This window comes from Poecile atricapillus, chromosome 1, assembly GCF_030490865.1.
Source record: "Poecile atricapillus isolate bPoeAtr1 chromosome 1, bPoeAtr1.hap1, whole genome shotgun sequence".
Lineage (NCBI taxonomy): Eukaryota > Metazoa > Chordata > Aves > Passeriformes > Paridae > Poecile > Poecile atricapillus.
Window position 1 is genome coordinate 2708923 of NC_081249.1, and position 20655 is coordinate 2729577.

General features: G+C 39.2%; 1 protein-coding gene across 1 annotated transcript in view; it reads right to left on the minus strand.

The window, feature by feature from the left end:
- Positions 1–20655, minus strand: part of HLCS (holocarboxylase synthetase) — a 113605-nt gene that overhangs the window by 88331 nt on the left and 4619 nt on the right. Inside the window, exons 3-5 of the mRNA XM_058859783.1 lie at positions 17917–18079; positions 15354–16231; positions 12191–12373 (exon numbers count right to left, since the gene is read on the minus strand). Of these exons, the coding sequence (XP_058715766.1) occupies positions 12191–12373; positions 15354–16231; positions 17917–18079 (1224 nt within the window). The remainder of the gene's footprint in view (positions 1–12190; positions 12374–15353; positions 16232–17916; positions 18080–20655) is intronic.

Below are 20655 nucleotides of genomic sequence, written 5' to 3' on the forward strand. Positions count from 1 at the left end.
CCTGCCCCTGCAGATATTTGTGCTCCACCACTGCAGCGCTCTGCTAAAGCCAGGAGAGGAACACATAAAACAAACTTGGTGTGGAAAACATAATTAATTTCTTTCTGTGTTATTTTTAACAGGAGTTAATCCAAAGTGCAACACTTTGTGGAGAACACAGCCCAAAGTGAACTCAAATTGCCTAAAATCAAACCCCAGTGCCTGCAAACATCTCTCACTTCTGTTTTTCAGGACTCATCTGAATTGCACACCTGAAAAAGATGATTTTTCACACTAAAATTTTGTATTAATCCAGGCAAGGGTTTGCTTCACTTCTTGCTGTCCAGGTTCTCGACTTCAGAAATGTTTTTGTTTCAGTCCTTTTGTAAGACTGTCATCACCTTGGCTATTTTTCTTTTTAGTGTCATAAAAAGATCCAAAAGTTTTTAATTCTACCACAAATCCACTCCAAAGATAAAAATTTTAACTGATTACATATGAACCAACTTTGTTGAAAATCATTATATTGTAATAAATAGTCCCAAACTGAAGGGGTAACTTCCAAAAATGAATTGTCCTGAAGGAAAAAGTTTCAGAGATTACTTCTATCAGTACTAAAATGAAAAAAAAAAAAGGAGTTTAAAATGCACAGAGTAGTTGCACACAAATTAATGCACTCAAACCAGGCAAAATCTATATCAATACGTGACATTTAGTGATTAATTTGTCCTTGGTTAAAAACAAGGGCAGTTTGGATCTGTTCCTTGAACATAATTGCTGGGGAAACAGGAGACTGTGAGCAAAACAATTTTTATTTAATCTGGAGTTTAAAGTTTGATATGTACTTTCAGTTTGCCAAACCGGTGGGAAAAAAAAAATAAAAAAATCAGGATTGTGACAGTGGCTGTGAAAGTTAAATTCTACCAGCAAATTATCAAACACTTCCAAGAGCAAGAAACATCCACGAAGAGATGGAGAAGTTTTTTTTTCTACAGAGCAGTAACAGCAGCAATAATTATAATAAAGTTTAATGCAGTTCAAAAATGTCTCATCTGCTAATCCTGGGCTGCTAATTAACAGAGTGAATTGTGCAGGAGAGAAAAAAGCTTGGAAATATTTTGAGAAAAGTCCACTTCCACCTCTGAAAGTGCTGCAGAGATACCAAAAACAAGCCCTTATGTTTTCTGGGTATTCAGAAATACCATTGGACTGAAACACCAAATACAACACTTGTTTTATTAATATCAATATGTGTTATTATCAGTGTCTGCTAATATCAATGTATTATTAATATCAATATGTGTTATTATCAGTGTCTGCTAATATAAGTATTTGTTATTAATATCAATATGTGTTATGGTCAGTATCTGTTAATATCAGTATGTGTTATTAATATCAATGTGTTATCAGTGTCTGTTAATATCAGTATTTGTTATTAATATCAATGTGTTATTATCAGTATCTGTTAATATCAGTATGTGTTATTATTATCAATGTGTTATCAGTATCTGTTAATATCAGTATTTGTTACTAATATCAATCTGTTATTATCAGTGTTATTAATATCAATGTGTTAGTATCTGTTAATATCAATATTTGCTTTTAATATCAATGTGTTATTATCAGCATCTGTTAATATCAGTATTTGTTATTAATATCAGTATCTGTTATTATCAGTGTCTGTTATTAATATCAATATGTGTTATTATCAGTGTCTGTTAATATCAGTATTTGTTATTAATATCAGTATCTGTTAATATCAGTATTTGTTATTAATATCAATATGGCTAAAACACATAGAAGGAAAAGCCCCCCATAATTGCAAAAAGCTCCCAAGTACGTTCATTTAAACACGTGACAGAAATATTCTAAAGGCAGGAGTACAATTTTAACTGTTTCCAGGCATTTCTAACAAAAACCTTGGAAATTCAAATATTGATTTTAATTTGCAGCTCATACTGCTTATGGTAACTTTGGGAAAGCGACCCTTTTCAAAAAGCAAAAAAATAAGAATTACCATTTGTTTTCAGCTACTTTCTTTTCTTTTCCATCAGCAAATAATTGTACTGAGATACCAACACCTAAAACACTGTTAAAAAATGGAAAATAACCAGATAAAAGTCATCTCCTGACAGGGAGTTGTGCTACATTCACTACTCCTAACACCAACAATTCCATCTTCCAAAGAAGAAATGTCTTCCAGACCAGAAAAATGCACGGGTAATTGCTCACTTCATGTAATAAGTTCTAAAGTCAAAACATGCCAGATGCAATTTTTTATTTAAATCTTGACAATCGTGCATCAAAACACAAATTATTGTTCCTTATCTTCCAAAAGAATTTCAGAAATACCTCCTGGAATTAATTTGCATCGATTCTGACTCCGTGGAAATGCTGAGCTGTGCTCCCACAAAATGGTTTTTGTAACTCTTGAGGATCTTAAGATGTTTTTGTGTTCCTAAAACTTGACTTTATTCCATAAGCAGGGAACTTCCAGGCACAGCTCTTAAAATGAGACAACTTTCTCCAGCTGAATGCTGCTCTTCAATTATTTTAATAATCAGACAAATATAACTTTTTATGTTATGAGCTGTTCATCAGTTGAATGGTAAATTATGAAATAACTGCAATTAATTTCTTTGTTGCAAGTGTAACATCAAAAAACAATCACAAACAAAAGGAGCCATATCTGATTGGTTCAGTAATCCACATTAATATCCATATATATCCATAATTTCTCTTTCTTTCTCTCAGCAAATGAAAACAGTTTTATTTTTATTTAGCTTTCTGTCTGAAGTTGTTAAGACATGGAATTCTCTAAATCTACATTCAAGGAAGCTGACTGAAAATTTACATGTGGCTTGTTTGTCCAGCAAATGTTTTGAGACTCAGCAATCTTTGAACCCACTTCATTTAGAAATCGATTTCTAAATGATCTAAACTCCAAATTTCAGTTCTCACCACGTGCAAAAATCATAAATTACAATTAATACTCTCAAACTGAAGAAAATACTTTTTGCTGTGTTAAAATCTCCTTGACACTGATCCTGCTAAAGCTTGGTTTATACTATTATTTTAATTATACACTTATTAATTTTTTTTTTACAAATGAAGAATTATATTTTGAAATGTTTTCCTAAGTAGCTCTTAAAATATTTCTTAGATAAACTCAGCAGCACAGATTAGAACAGGCTTGAGAAACAACACACACTAGAGCAGGAAAATGATTCTCAATAAAACAAGCTGTAAAAAATCCAACGTTGTCCCACATTTTAGTGAAACCATCAGTCCAAAGTAGCACAATTTTTATAGCTAAAATTATGAGATATGTACATAACAACCAGCAGCTGTAGGAAATGCTAGAAAAGGCAGTAATAAAGTTATTTTCTCCATGTTCAAGTCTTACTCCTTACCTCTGCTCTTCAGCTGTTGCCCCATTCCCCTCTCTCCTCCTCCCACACAGCCTCTGCTTTTTCATCTGCTATCAAACCAGATCCACCAGCTCTTCCTCCTGCATTTTTTCTCTCCAAAAAAAAAGTTCTTATCCTCATCAGTCAAGGAGCATGCTCTGAATTACACACTCCATGGAGAACTCTCATCCTGACTTTTCTCAGGCCTGGAGTTCTCTGGTCTCCCCTGGGCCGCTGGCACTTGACTCACTTTTATTATCTTGTGTATTCAGTAAGAAAGAGGTGAAGAAAGGAGATAATTTCTGAAACTTGAGGTGGCCAATATGTCTAATACAATAAAATTATAGACAGATTTAAATAATTACATATTTTTAAACATATTAACACACAAATACACATACACAAGACTGTATATAGAATTATGGAGCTATACAGGTGCAGGACCAAACTTCATCCCCACTCTGGATCCTCTGGGAAATGCTGGCAGAGATAAAACTGTGACCAGCTGAAATCCCTGAAATTAAATCACCTCATCCTGTGAAGAACAGCTCTGGATGATATAACTGTAAAATACAGGTTGCCCTGATGGACCTTTACACAGGATACTTTTCCTGGTAGAAGGAAAATACATGTACCACGAAAACAGACAGCACAAGATGTATTCTGATTATTTTTTTTTTTCCTTCTGAGAAGACCTTTCCTCGATATTCCCATAAATCCTTTGTCATTCATGTCACCAGTCCAAGGGCCAAGTGAGTACAGTGGATTATTAAAGTGGAGCACGTTCTGCTTGTTGGGAACACCCACTGCAACCCATCCCCCCCAAAAAAAGAGATTTCACAGGACACTTGCAGCAGAAACTACAGCAAACTTTCTGATTTCAGCTAACAGCTGCTCTTTAATCAGCTTTTCACTCTAAGAACTGCATCGTGTCAGCCAGACAGGCACATGCCAAATTCCACTCCTCCTGCACCTGGAATTTCGTGATTTCCTCAACATGTCAGAAACCATTGCTGGAAACTGTCAGAGGATAAACACAGCAACCTCTAAGGCAGCCCCTTCCCCATCAGCTGCTGGCACAAGTCACACCTGATAATGGTTTTTTTGGAGTCTCTGCCCAGATAAATTCTGAGAGCACCACTGTGTCTTTTAAATCAATAACTTTAATTAAACTCCTATCTTCATTCTCCAAAATAAATCCAGCTGGATAAACTTCAGTAATAAACTTTGTGTTGAAGACCATTTTTTTTTTCTGCACATTGCTGCATAATTGAATTGTCAAAGGAATAAAAAACATATTCAGAAAACCTGAATGTTGCAAATGCAGTGTTTCAAAGCTGAAATTTGCAGGTTTTTTTCTTTTTTGAAGAGCAATATAAGAAGATGCCTCTATTTCCTCTTGGCTATACACATTTATTTATCAATATATTTCTTTAGCTTGTCCTTTTAATTCAAACCGTTAATTTAAAAATTCAAAACTATGAATTCAAAAAACTAATATTAATGTTAATTAAATATATATTCTGGCCATAATTTGTTCAGAAGTGAAGCTACAAAAGGAGCCCTTAATGAAACTGTCAGACAAGCACCACAACAATTTCCCATTGTGGGAAGGAGGCGTCATTTCTGAGCAATGGTAACTCGAGAGGATCTCACCAGGCTCCAGCTGATGCCAAGGCTGCTCTCATTTTCCCAGTCTCACTTCCATAAATTAGCTGCAGGCCCCATGGACAGTCAGGGAATCTTGAGGGGTTTGTTTTTTTTTTTATGTTTGGAAATCCTCCACTTTTGTCAGATCTTTACCAGTGAGGTCAGAGCGGTGCCAAATGGCCGCGGCTCCGCAGTGTTTGTCACAAGCCAGGGATTCCTGCTCTCCCAAATCCCCCATCTGCTCCAAATCCCCCGACTCCAAAGGATTCATCAGGAGCCACTTTAACTACAGCCTTCCCTCCAAGGCAGAATGTGACACCTGAACTTGGATCAATCTGCCACCCAGGGTTTGACTTTTTGAATTTAGATCCCCATCACAACATATTAACACACAAATACACATACACAAGACTGTATATAGAATTATGGAGCTATACAGGTGCAGGACCAAACTTCATCCCCACTCTGCATCCTCTGGGAAATGCTGGCAGAGATAAAACTGTGACCAGCTGAAATCCCTGAAATTAAATCACCTCATCCTGTGAAGAACAGCTCTGGATGATCTAAGTGTAAAATACAGGTTGCCCTGATGGGCCTTTACACAGGATATTTTTCCTGGTAGAAGGAAAATACATGTACCACGAAAACAGACAGCTGAAACTAAGCAAAGTCAGCTTCACCACTCTGCTGAGTAACACAACTTCACCTGCACTCAAAAAATGCTCAGGCCTGGTGCTGCTCTCTGACATCTCCAGAGTGAGAAGTCAGCAGCAGATTGAGACCACAAATGTTTTAAATATATATTACATAAGCCATTCTGGGGGGATAATGAAATTTTCCATTCTCTCCAGCACAGAAGGAACATGGCTGGTGAAGAAAGCGGTTGTGAAGTATCATGCACACTGCCTCAAAGCCAGCCTTGAAACATGAGAGAATCCAATTCCACGAGTGGCACTTTGGTCAGATGCCAGCACATCATAATTTTATATCAGAGTTAGCTCCACAGAAAGATTAAATGCTACTCAGTACAAAAGGCATTAACTTTTAGTTCTCACAGCAGCATAAAGACCCTTTTTATGGAGACTGCTATAAACAACATACTTTCTTCCACCCCTCAAAGCTTCCTGCATTTTCCAAACGATCCTCAAAAGTATTTATTGAACCAACACACAGCCCAAAAATTGTTTACAAACCATAATGCAAAGTAAGAATGCTGTTCATTATTCCGTGCCTACAAATGTGTTTCGTGCTGATTTAACAGGAACAACATGTTTGCTACCATCCTGCAGAAGGAAAACAAAATTTGAAGTAGAGAAGTGTAAAATAAAGGCAATGTTTGCCAGATTTCCCTCTCTCCTGAATAAATGAGAAATATTCCCTGAAGATAAACAGCAAAATAGGAAAAGGTATCTTTAACCACCACCTGGAATTACTTGGTTCCATGTGGAATTCCCTTCATCTCCCATCAAGATTTCTTAACTGGGAATGTTTTACTGTATTCTGACACTACATGCCATCAATTCCTGTGGAATTTCAAAGGCTGGTTTAAAACTGAGGAAATATTATACAGGGCAGTTGCTGCAAACATGTAAAGATATTTTCATGCAAATCTATATCCAACACACCACGCATAAAATGCTTTCCATCCCTCCCTTGTTTTTGCCCTTGAAATCCAGCTCAGAAGTGTCCCCTGCTGGCAAACACCTTCCCCTCACTCCAAGAGATGTAGAAAAGCCTCAGCTGCATCCAGCTTTGGGAGCAACAGAAATTCCTGGTGATTTTCATCAGTGACAACATTAATGTGCCTCAGCTGGGCAGGGACACTGGTCAGTACTGGAAACACCTGCAGCATCCCAGCTTTTCCTCAAAAAAAACAGCTCCAGGAAAAAGGCTGAAAATATTTTCAAGACTGAAATTAGGAGATAATCCAGCCTTCTAATAATTAGAGAATTCCAGAATGGTTTGGGTTAGGAGGGACCTTAAAGATCATCTCATTCCCACCCCTGCCATGGCAGGGACACCTCCCACTGTCCCAGGAGCTCCCAATGTCCAGCCTGGCCTTGGGCACTGCCAGGGATCCAGGGGCAGCCCCAGCTGCTCTGGCAATTCCATCCCAGCCCCTGCCCACCCTGCCAGGGAACAATTCCTGCCCAAGATCCCAAGATCCAGCCCTGCCCTCCTTCAGCTTGAAGCCACATTTACAGGAGGCAGCACGAACAAAGCTCATTTGTCACTCAAATCCTGTCTCCCACCAGGATAAACAATCTGTCAATTGACCACTTGAATTTTTGTCTCACAAATCAGTAAAAAGCCTTTTATAGCTTCACAGCCATGTTGCACTATAGGCTATAAAAAAGCTGCCTCTGAATAAAGAGCCAAGAAAATTTTCTTGAAAGATTTTCCTGTGACTGTGTCATTCATCCTCACCATCTTCTACCTGCAGTCTCTAGTAGTATTCCTGATGTCTTGAATTATCAGGGCTGGAAGAGCCCTCCAGGACCATCCAGTGCCACCCCAGCCCCAGCAGCATCACCCCAAACCCTGTCCCCAAGGGCCACATCCAGACTCCTCTGGGACAATTCCAGCCACTCCAAACCTCCCTGGGCAGCTCATCCCAAGGCCTGACCGCTCTTCCAGGGAAATTTTCTTTCCCAATATCCAACCTGAGCCTCCCCTGGTGCCATTTGAGGCCATTTCCTCTCATTTTTTCCCTGTCCCTCCTGCAGGGATTTGTGCAGAGAAGTGAGGTCCCCCCTGAGCCTCCTTTCCTCCAGGCTCCAGTTCTATGAGGAAGCTACAAATAAAATAATAAAGTAATAAAAGTAATAAAGTAATAAAAACGTGCAGAGTAACAGATGACTGAGGAGAAAGAAGAAAGATGTGCTAAAATACACAGAATTTATTCCACCATGTGGAATCAACGCTTGTGTGACAAGCATTACAAATGTTCACTGAGGAACAAGAGGAAATATCACTGAGATACAAAAACCAGACCAAAGCAGCTCTGAGCTGTTGAATTTGGACACAATTCCTGCGTAATTTCATTATCCTGAGTGCTAATGAAACAAAAATAGGAAAAAAGGGAGCTACAGGCTGTCAGAAACCACATTCTTGGAGAACAATTCCATTCAGACCCACACTCCAACACCAGCAAACAGCAGGAATCATTGTCAGAATCCAAACACTGACACTTCCCGTGAACGACAAGACTAAAAAAAGTTTGCTTTATAATTTGTGTGGCCCTTTTGGGTTTGCAAGTTTTTGCTGTAAAGAAACAGAAGCGAATTTGAGGAGGGCAGAAGGAAGAACACAAAACCAGCAAACACAAACCCACCCTCCCTGCACACACAGACCACTCAAAACCTTGCAGCCCAACAAATTCCTTTGAATTTATTATTGAAAAGACCCCTAAATCCACGGAGTTAAATTACAAATATCTTTAATTAATAGCACAGCTATCAGTCTTTAGGTGAAGTTTACAGATGCATTAAATCCATTCCCCAAAACCAGTAAGGAGCTTCATCAAACACACATTTTTATTGGTACAGATGCATTTATATTGCTATATCTAATTTTTTTTTGCCTTGAAGCTAATTTGCCTAGAAAGATATTTTTATTTCTAGGCAAGAAACAAACTGGGGAAAGCTTTCAAGTACAAAGGTTTTTGCTCATTTCAAATAATATGCATAATATATTTAAAAAAGTAAAAAAATATTAGACACAAATTATTTATCAGTGATTTATTCATGTCTCTCACAGTTTGTTGTTCATCTAATATTTTTCTCAGGTCTTATGTTACTTCTGAGCCAGAGAAAAGAGCAAATTTCCTTTCTGGAATAAATAATTCCAAAGGTATTTGGAATGTTTGGTTTTTGTTCCACTGCCTGTAAGTCAGGGATGATGCTCACGCTTTGAGGACAAGAGAAAACAAGCAGATCTCCCATTTTGTAGATTTTACACTTTTGGTTCACTTATAAACCAAAAACTTGGATAGTAAGAAAAACTCTGGAGTTTCAGTGTAACTACCCCTGATTTTAGCACTGGAAATTTTAAAAACCCCCAGAAGTTGAATCTCAAGTCCTCCAACACCCATGAATATGCATGGAAATATTTCAGAAACAATTGTCTCAAAATGTACCCTGAAATCAGGGTTCATTATAGTGTTAGCTGGGAGTTCAAATTTCCCATCCTCAAAGGAAGATTTATTCAGGATAAAGGAACTCCACATTTTCTTGGCTGACATAATGGAGCTGGAATTTAAAAGCTGACGATGCCACCCCAGAACCAAGACGTGGAAATCTGCTCTGACTGAGCTGATTCTGCTCCAGCTACTGAGTTACTCAAATACACCAAAAATTTTTGGAGCCTGAGGAGTTTTTACTCAAGTTTTCAGATGAGCAAATGTGTGGGTGTAACAATTCCTAAGGGGAATAATCACCACTGGGACAAATCTCATTCTTCAAGGAGTAAATCCCCGGTTTGAAACCTACGCTGAAACTCCCGGCAATAAAACACGATCCTGGCGTTTACGTCTGAAAAATTATCCTTGGAGGTGGCTGAAAGAGCAAATATTTGAGAGTTTAAAGGCAAAGCTGCAGAAAAAATCAGATCTCTATGCTTGGAGCTGCCACTGAACATGTGGGTGCCAGACGACAGAGCAGGGGTTGGGACATTTGAGTCCCCCCCTCCCCACAGGGACACAGAATTTCCCTCTCAATTTGCTCAACTGCTCTGCAGTCCTGCAAGGAAAGGAGAAAAGACAAAGGTGCTGGGGTTTGCTGTCAATACTGGCCTCTAAAAATGCATTTAGCATCAAGTTGTGTAGATTTAATTAAGGTTTTAATCAGAATTTTGATTGTTCTTCATGCAAATGCTTTGCTGTTGTTGTAGCAGAATTCTCCCCAAGACCTAAAATTCTTTAAGATAGACATGACCATCCATTATTCAGACAGCAGAGCTATTATTTACATTTTAAAATACAATAATTCCAGTTCTGATCACATTTTGTTGGCTTTTTTTAATCCACACAGCAAGACCTGGGTTTTAAGGTCCATGAACTGGAAATCAAAAACTTCAAAATGTGAATCCTAAGGAGGAAAAGAAACAAAATTTCCAACCCACCCCTCAGGAACAGCTTCAAATTCCACTGCAAAAGGCACCAAGCAAGACTCACAGAGTGGAGAGGAACATCTTAAACTCCTAATAATCACATTTCTGTCAATCAGCAGCATAGCTTTGATGGGATTATTAACAGCATCTCAACAATGATGCAGAAAAACACAGAATTTACACGAAGGAAAAATCTATTTGCTCACAGAATAAAGTTTAGAATTTTATTTGATGCCCAAATTGTAGCAGAAAACAAATCTGGTGAAAGTTCTGAAGCGATAAAAGATGGAAGAGGTATCGAGGAAATCCCACAGAAGAGGGGACAGCTCTGCTGTCAATTAAAGAACTCCCCAAAGCAGCACTTAAAATTGAAAGAATTTTAAAATTACCCAAAAAAAAACCCCTCAGCTTTATTTTTTCTTAATGAAATAGAAAATGCAGAGCAAACCCAATTCTTATTTCTTCCTCATAAGCAAAATAATCTTGGGGTTCCTAAAATTAATTAGAAAAATCTGAGCAGGTGAGGGGAACCAGCAGTTTTTAAACACAATGGAAACTCCAGTTTGGGGGTGAAGAATCATTCCTGAGCTGCCAAGTCTTAGGAATAGTAAAAGTATTTTTCATTATTTTTGGGTCTCTTAACAGGACCTTGAGCTTGTTTGACCATTCATTGACTCATTCTGGCATTTTTATTACAAGGAAGTCTAAGAAAATCATCTCAAAATCACTTGCTGGCAACACAATTAAAGGTTTCCTCAAATAATTCATATTTTTTCTATCTCCTGGCTCTCTGGGAAAGCAAGGAGACCTATGGAGAACAGGATGGATGGAGAAAAAGAAATGATTTGTGAGAAAGCTAAGCTCTAACACACTCATTATTTATTCTATAAATAAATAATATGTGTTAATATTATAAATAATAAATAATAATGTGCTCTGTCCTCGTTAGGAACTGCAGTTGTTACACACAAGTTGCAATTTCCTTTTACAGTCTGGAATTATATCATGGCCAGAGGGAAAGACATTAAAACAGTGACTAAACACAGCAGAACTACCATTAAAATATGTGAATAAAACAATTAAAATCACGTGAAAACACTGTAAAATTATTCATAAAGTTTAGGAATAAAATAATTTATTAATAGAATTTAAGAGTAAAATTTTAAAAACTAATTGTAGTATAAACTTTACCTAAAGAATACACAGTTAAAATATCTTTACCTGATGATCTGCAACCCTGGTATATGCCACTAGATGGCAAGTTTGGATAGAAATTAGCTGAATTTGAATTTATGACACTTTTGAAAAGTCCAAAGGCATTGGATAGAACCAATCATGAAAAAAAATAAATAGTGAAAGGGGAGAACAAAAATAGGAAGAGTTCAATAAATAAGTCTTGTGTCTAGAGCACATTTAATGAAAGTCAGAAAGGTTAAATGGGTTTTATTTATTTCCACACTGCCACACAAACAGAGAATCAATCCACCCATGATTCTGATGTTTTAAAGAAAAACAAGTGAAAAATCACAGTTTTATATATTACTCACAATTCTTCAGAGCAGTGTCTCATTGAGAGCTGACATTTCAATTACAAATATTCCCAGGAAATGTTACAACACCCTCAGGAATCGAGGTTTTCCCTGAGCAATCCTAGACCCTTCCCTATTCACTCTTCACAATTTCCATTTCCTCTTTTGAGGAGAAAAAAAAAGAGGAATTCCTCTTGCAATGCAGAATTTTTTATCCTGATTTAAAAGAAAAACAAATCCTCTTTTCCAAAGCAGTTCTAGTTCACTACAGCCTTAACAAGGCATTATAAAGTTCTTAACAGAAATACAGCAAATATAGAAATACAGTAAAATGAACCCTGCACAAATTCCCTGTGGTGAAATCCAGAACTCATTCTAGCAGGGAACAAAACAGCAATGGATTAAAAATTAAACTTTCTGTTTACCTGGAACATCTGTTGAAAACTCTGCAAACAAACACTGCAGGGTTTAAGAGAACACTGAATTTCCCTGGCAGGGGAAATCCCAGCTTACCTCGTCTGGAGAGAGCAGATAAATGGGTGTTAAAACGGGAATTTCACTCCTCTCACAGCTCAGCCCAAGGCACGTCAGGATCTCCTTGAGAACTTCACATCTCTTGGAATTGCTCAACTTGAGCAAATTAAAATCCTCTTCAGTTTGCACATCCAGGGAATTGCTGTCCAGCTCCAAATGGGCCTGACAGGACAAGGATATTAAATAAGTAAAATATTTTTAACCTATTAAATAAATAAATAAATAAATTTTAAATAAATTTAAATAAATTTTAAATAAATTTAAATAAATTTTTAAAATATTTAATATATATTTTAAATAAAATATATTTAAACAGAAATAAATTTATTAAAAAATAGAATCAGTTTCCAGTTCAGGGATCAATAACTGTCAATACACCACGATTTCCTCTGAAGCCTACCCAAAATTTCACTTTTTAGTAAACTTTTTCTGGAGGAGTTGACCAAACTTGTATTTACCAACTTAAATTTAACCTTCTGCTTCACAAGTCATATTGTGGCTTGTACACGAGCAGAATTCAATTACAATTAAAATGACACTAAAATCGAAATTCCATTAAAATTGAAATTCCATTAAAATTATATTAAAATTGAAAGAGCTTTTTAGAAGTTATACAAGACAGGGAGAACTCCAGCAAGTCACGTGAATTTAGTGGAAATCAGTGCAGATAAAGAAACCCTTCTGTCTAAAAAAGTTCCTTTCTCACCTGCTAGAAAATCACTCCTCACAGCTGAAGCAGATGCTTAAAAGTTGAAATTAAATGCAAGAGGAAAAAAAAAATCCTTCCCAGACCTCTTTTTTGGCTCATTTCTTTTCTGCTTTTCCTTTTGTGTTACAAGATATTTCAAAGCCCTTGTACTCTTTGCACATTCATTTATTGCTATTAAATAAAGCCCTCATTTTTGTTCATTTCTTCCATTGTACAAAATGTAACGATGTCCTTTGTGGTTTATATATATTTTTATATATTGAAATTCAGGGAAATGAATGAGTGTGGCTGCCCAAGGCCAGGCTGGACATTGAGAGCACCTGGGACAGTGGGAGGTGTCCCTGCCATGGCTGGGCTGGGATAATTTTAAGATCTCTTCCAACCTAAACCATTCCATGATTGTATAAAATTCATTAAAAAGAAGGCAGGACACACCCACCCACCAGAGGAGTACAGAAAAAAGGGAAACAAATCTACCAGAATATTTCATGGCTGATGTCACTGCCTGTCCCCTGGAAACAATAAGAGCTTTTCAAATCCAGACTGGAAGTCATTTAGAATTGTAAAATGTCACACTAATCCTTTTAATCTGATTTTTGAAGCTGTGCTCTGATGCCCTTCTTTTTTTCCTGGGGAAAACCTCTGGAGTATTAAGTTTTACAACAGCAGGAGGATCAATTTGAAGGGTGCAACAAAGCAGAACTTGCAGGGACAGAATCGAATCCATTTTCTGGCAGCAGCACATGGGTGGCAGAGCTGCCTACAAAAAAAAGCAATAAATACCCTACAATGTCAAACAGAGATCCCAAAAATCCAACAGATTTCAGTTGATAAAAGACAAAAACACTTCTAAGAAACCCCCTGAATATTTCTGAGCTCCATAACTGCTGCGAGAGTCTTGACATCTGATCCCTGAGCAGTTAAATTTCAGTGCCCTGGGCTCCTGAGAAAGTTCCCTACCTAAAATATTGGTAAAAATCAAACCTTTCATAAAGTTTGTTCATCTTTTATATTCCTTAACTTCATCTTGGAAATTAAATCTTGCTCTGTTTTTCTCAATGTATTTGGCAGATTTATTTTCTAAACTTCATGGTACCTCTTACCAGCCTTTCCATCACTCAAAACTTTTACTGGGAATATTTAAATCATTTCAATAATCAGTGACCATCATTTACCTTCCCATGGAAGCTTCCTCACCCATTATCCAGAAGGTAAAATTAAGAGAAAAAAAATATTATGAACACTTGAACTTCTCTGTTTAATTTTTTGAGGGTTTTTTTGGGCTGTTTTGGTGTTTTTTTAACCAGAGATCAAAACATCATAATACTGGAGAGGCCCCTATTTCCTGGGATATTATTTTTAAGTGGAATGAATGATTTTGGCTCATCCTAGACTACAACCAATTCCACCCCCCAGATTCTCTATTTGGTAGGAGCAGAATGTTTAACATTTAAAGCTTTAAAGCCTGAATAAGGACTCAGGAAACAAAGTTTCCAGCAAGGTTTATTCTGCACTTCTTGCTTTGCCAAAATTCCTATTTTTGTAAGGATTTTGTGGAGTTTACTTCCCAACTCCCAAGATCTGCTCAAGCTGTACTCCTGTACCACTTCCAGCAGGCAGAAAGGGAGAGCTCTGCTCTGGAATATGACAAAATCCCAGAAAAACTGGGGTTGGAAGGGACCTCTGGAGATGATCCACCCCAACCCCCTGCTCAGGCAGGGTCACCTGAAGCAGGGGACACAGGAAAGTGTCCAGGTGGGTTTGGAATGTCTCCAGAAAGGGACACTCCATCACTTCCCTGAGTGAAGTGCCCCTCCATGGAAGGAAATTCCTCCTCATGTGGAGGTGGAACTTGATGGGGTTTATTTTATGGCCAGTGCTCCTTGTGATGTCACTGGGCACCACAGGGAAGTTTGGCACCATCCTCTGGCACCCAGATATTGGAGGTATTTCCATGGATTGATGAGTAAAATTCCTGCACAAAACTGTTCCTTGTTTTACCACCCTCTGTGATCTTGCCTGATCCACACATGCCCGGCTCCATGGTGAAAAGCAGGAATCATTTCCACAGCAGTGACATTCCCATTCTTTAACACCAAGTGAAACCCACCCTGTACATCCAGGACATCCATTTATCCCTGGCAGGGTGGGCAGGGGCTGGGATGGAATTGCCAGAGCAGCTGGGGCTGCCCCTGGATCCCTGGCAGTGCCCAAGGCCAGGCTGGACATTGGGAGCTCCTGGGACAGTGGGAGGTGTCCCTGCCATGGCAGGGGGTGACACTGGATGAGCTTTAATTCCCTCCCAACCCAAACCATTCCATGATTCCACACCTCCCTTCAACAGGAATCCCCAAGAACATGCAATGGGAACAATTTTTTAGGACTGCACACCATGCAGCAATGAGGAAATGAATCCTCCCCTGCTCCCTGTACCTGGGAAAGGATGGCTTCTCCTCCACTGCTCCCATGAGGCAGATGCACAATAACCATGTCTTTATCAGCATTATTTAATCGACTCAACACCTTCACTCTGCTGCCATCTCCTTTCATCCCTTCCTCAAAAACACAGCCACTGACCAGGAGGTTCAGCTTCACTTCAGTGCTGTCCTTTTTAGAGACCACCAGCTCATGCACAGCCTTCCTCAGTTTGTTTTTGTGCTTTATCTGCACGCCCCCGAAGGTGAAGGACGAAGAAAGCCCAAGAATCTTCCCCCCTTTGGACAGAAATTTCATAAATTGCTTGTGGCTGCCCTCAGGAATGGGCTTCTCTGTGGCAATGACCAGCAGCAGGGAGTTGTCAATCCAGGGATCCCTGAGCACTCGCTCCTGCTGCAGCTGGTAGATGGTGTAGCTCTCAGCATCGATGCATTCCCTGAGGACTGACTTCACCTGCTCAAACCTCTCTTTGGCAGCCTCAGAGCCCAGGTAAATCAATATATTCGGGGGTTTCCCAGTGAGGTTTATTCTTTTCATTCCTTTTTCCAGCTGTTCATCCTCCTTCTCCTCCGTTCTGCTGCTGCAATCATCGGGAAGCTCGGGAATGTTTTCTGCAGAGGCGAATTTCACGGATTCAATGGTGCTGTTTTCAAGCTGCAGACACTCGTGGCAGCTGGAAAGGTGCAAGTGGTGATGTTCCCCAACTCCTGTCTCCTCATGCTCCCTTTCTTCTTCCAGCTTGGATTTCTCTTCCTCACCTCGTCCTAATCCTGATTTCCCAGCAGGAGTTACTGCATCCATGTCTGTGCTTTTCTCTTTCACCAACGGTGCCTCCTGTGCCAACTGCTTCAGAGCAGATTCCTCTAAATGGACAGCTGGAAAAGGTAAATAAAACAAAAAAAAAGGGGGTTGGAATAATGAGATTGAAAGGGTTATGATAAATATCATTAACAGCAGAACTCAATTTCAGTACAAATGCTCTATCACAGCAAGAATTTCACTTCTTTGACACAACAAATCCTATTTCCCCCCCAGAACAACAAAGCTTTGCACCTGTAAGATAAATCTAAAGACAAAATGAAGAAAACACCTCTGGAAAAATACTGCTCTTCTCAGGAGGGCAGGGTTTAAAGTCACTTGCTGCTGTTTTGAAATCAACTCTTCTGAAATAAGCTAATAAAGTGATGGTATTGGGTAAGATAGATATTGAACCAAATCCCTTGCACTGCTGAAGGCTGCAGATAAAGGCTTGGCACAAGAAAAGGGAGGAAAAAGATATTTGAACTGATTTCAGTCTGCAGAAAGGGAGAGAGACCCACCCACAGCAAGATTTGGGAGCTAAGAATCCAAGGGAAAACAAGAAAATAAGAAGAACTGTTAAAAAATTCCCCTTTCCCCCTGAAAAAGATAGAAATGCAAAGATAATTTGTAGCAAATACAAGTGAGAAGAGCAAAGATGATTATTGCCAATATGAAAAGTGCAGAGCAAAGAGGAGAGAAAAAATACTCTTCACAAGGGAGTGCTTCTTCAGCTGCTGAACCAGGAAAACACTTCAAGGCAAAATTTGAACAATTTTACTGAATCCTCCACTCACACAAAACCAAATGAATTTATTATACTTTTAATTCAGGGAGGAACTTGATTAACAACATTTTGTTGCAACACATCAGATCCAACTTCAACCCCTTTCCTTATGAAACTACATCCCCCCCTTTGGAGCAGAAACATGAAGAAAGATTTATTTTTTTTTAGTATCTCAAGGGAATTTTACAGCTTCCAACCTCTGTTATTCCATCAAGAGCCTCTCCCAGCCCGTTCTGGAGCAGCTTCCAAACAGCACTGGAAGCAAAAGGAGGCAGAAAACATTTTAAAAAGAGAGTGACTAGGACACTCTCAGCTTCTATCCTTCCTTGGGGGAATATTTATGCAGAACAGCACCAAGAGAGACTGAATTTCCCATCAGATTCTTTTGGGAGAATACTCTTGTCTTCTGGCACTTCAGCTAAAAGTTGTGGATTTTGTCATTCCGTAATTTCTGCCAGTGCACTGTGATCTACATCAAAAAAAACAGCAAAGCAAATACAAACCCCATAAAAAAATCCCACCCCAAATTGTTCTCAATCCATGTTCAGCTTTGAATACACTTTAATTTCAAATATAAAAAAAAAAAAAAAAGAGAATGTTTGCTTAAGAACTTCCAGTTTGATGGGTTTTTTTTGTGTTTTTTTAATACATTTGTTAATTTAACAGACAAAACTTGAAGAAAATATTTTCTAACTTCTGGTTTGAAGCACCCTGGGATAGTGGAAGAGGTTCCAGCCCACTGCAGGGAGTGGGAATGGGTTATTTTAAGGTTTCTTCCAACCCAAATCATTCCACGATCCTATGAAATTAAAGCAGAACTACAGAGGGATCAACTTCCTGAAATCCCAACAGGAAGAAAACACTGCCAAAATAAATGCAAATTTTGCAGCTAGGTATAAAAACTATGCACAAAATCCTAAAATAACCGTAAACAAAATATGTTGTGCTATTAAAAACGATGAGGAGGATACTTACAAACAATCCTGTGTGGCACCATCCCGTTATCCATCTGCAGCCTGTCTTCCAGGAAGGCTATTCCAAGGCTACTGAAATTATCTACACTGGCTTCAGCAATTAACTTAAAAGGTTCACCAGGTTTATAGGCCAAGGGTGAACAAAAGTCTGACCACTTCACAATCTAGAACAGAGCATATGGATGGCTTTCAGTTGGGAAAGGTTATGGAAAAATTCCCAAGTATCAATAATAATTGTGAGTTTGTAAGAGGAACTGCAGGAGAATTGAATGCAACCCAAAGAATTTACTGAGGGAGGGTTGCTTTAGGCAGCAAAGATTGAGCCCTGATGGAACAGAACAATAATCACACCAAGTGTTGGAAGAAAACTGGGAGTACAAAGGAATCATTCCCAAAGATCAAAGCCCTGAAAGTTCCAAGCAACAAAATGGCAGCAGAGCGTTGTCACATTCTGTAAGAAAAAAAATCTGTTTGGATTTGTTTCCTTCAGCACAAACTGCAAGCAAGAATGCTGATTAAAAAGAACAAAAGTAAACCACAAAAGTTTAATAAAAATTATCAGAAGCATTAACTAAATCCTGAGGGTTCAAGATGTTTCTCTACATCAAAAATTCCTTTCTCCAGGAAAGAAACATTGCACAAGGAGGAGACACAACTGGATACACAAATCAGTTGTTCTCCTGTGAAGAAATATTTACAGACAAGGAAGCAGCACCTGCCTTCATGACCTAAAAAAAAAATAAAAAATCAGCTTTTCCCATATTCCAAAAACTGGGAGTCAAAGTGCAATTCCCACAGAGCAGCTGCAGCACTTGGAAACCACTTCCAGGAGGTTCAGCTTTTCATCAGCACACACCAGATGTAAAACACTGACTGAAGTAAAGAAAAACTTATTGTGAATGAACAAAGTGAGGGTGAGCTGTCAGTTATTCTACTTGTTCATAATTAGTCCACCAGCTAAATTTACCTTTTTACTTAATTAAATGGTTTATACAAAATCCAAGAGAATCCATCTCCAACGTTTGATTTTGTGGTATTTCCCAAAGGAACAAGAAGAAAGGGCAAACAACCCTGATGGTTCTGTCTCCTTTCTAAGCCATTACCAACGACAGATTCTGATCAGCACAACCCAAATGAGGCCATTCAGTCACAGAATGGGTTGAAGGAACCTTAAAACTCATCCCATCCCAGCCCTGCCATGGCAGGGACACCTCCCACTGTCCCAGGAGCTCCCAATGTCCAGCCTGGCCTTGGGCACTGCCAGGGATCCAGGGGCAGCCCCAGCTGCTCTGGCAATTCCATCCCAGCCCCTGCCCACCCTGCCAGGGAACAATTCCTGCCCAAGATCCCAAGATCCAGCCCTGCCCTCTGCCACTGGCAGCCATTCCCTGGCTCCTGGCAATTCCTGCAGCCCTTGGCAATTGTCTCTCTCCAGCTTTCCTGGGGCTCCTTCAGGCCCTGCAAGGCCACCCTGAGCTCAGCCCAAAGCTTCTCCTGGCCAGGCTGAACAATGGCAGCTGTGCCAGCCTTTCCTGCCAGCAGAGCTGCTCCATCCCTCTGCTCATCCTGGAGCCTCCTCTGGGCTCTCTCCAGCAGCTCCAGCTGCTCCCTGGGCTGGGCCCCAGGGTTGGGGGTGGTCTCTCTGCAGGTGGGGTCTCAATCCTTATTTATATTTATGGCCTTTGGGACATCTAACAAGAAACCTGGCTGGGATCTTCTGATCCGTGACTTCTGCTAACCGTTAGTGAAAAAATTCCCTTTCCAAAAGGAAAAGGGGATCAGTGCTTGGGGCTTTGGCACTTTGAAACTCCAGCTCTGTGGCACCAGAGCACGTCCCAGGTTCAATGTGACTGCCAGAATATTTAAATATCCTTTCTCATCCAAAGAACAAGCAGGTGTGTGTTGGTGGGCCACTCCTGGAAACTGTGAGGAAGATTTGTTGATGCTCTTGATCTTTCTTTCGTGGCACCAAGTAAAATCTCAGATGCAAAATGTAGTTATTGCTGCATAGTGCAAATAAAGTGAGCCCACAGAAGTAGCTCACAAAGTAAAGCTCTTGCCAAAACCTATGACCCTGAAATCCTGCTCAAGCAACAATCCACTGGCTCCAGAGCAAGTAAAAATCTTCAGGGAGTATTTTCCAGCTTTCCTGTTACAATTTGAAATCAAAATTCTGTCAGAATAAAGGATGAAAGGCCAGCTCTTAGCAAGAGATGAGACATTATTCACACTCCTGTTTTCTGAGTCCCCTCATTTTCACCAGTCACAGATCACTGACAGTCCTACAAAAAATGGCTTTTCAGGCCAGAACTTCCCCCAAGAGTAATGTGTTCCCACAGCTCCTGCTGTGGTGACAGCCAGAGGTACCAAAATTAAGAGTATTTTAAGGGGTTCACACAGAAGAACAATAAACAAAATAAACCAGCAGTCCTTTTCCTCTTTAGGTTTGATTTTTTTGCCTGGACTATCACTTTTGAGCTTTCTAAATCAAATTCATTATTAATGTCCACATGAGAATGCAAAATTTTCCATCCTGAAGAAAACAAAAGCAAACCCAAGAAGATTGAAAAAAAAAACAATTAACCCCAGAAGAACAGATAATTAGAGCTTCAATGCAGATGTTATTGTGGATCTTTCTGCTACAAGAAGTAAAAATGAAATAAAAATCTTCCATCTGAGCTGGCCCAGCACTGCCCAGGTGCACTCTGAGGAAGAGGGAGGGCACAGCTCATTTATCTCC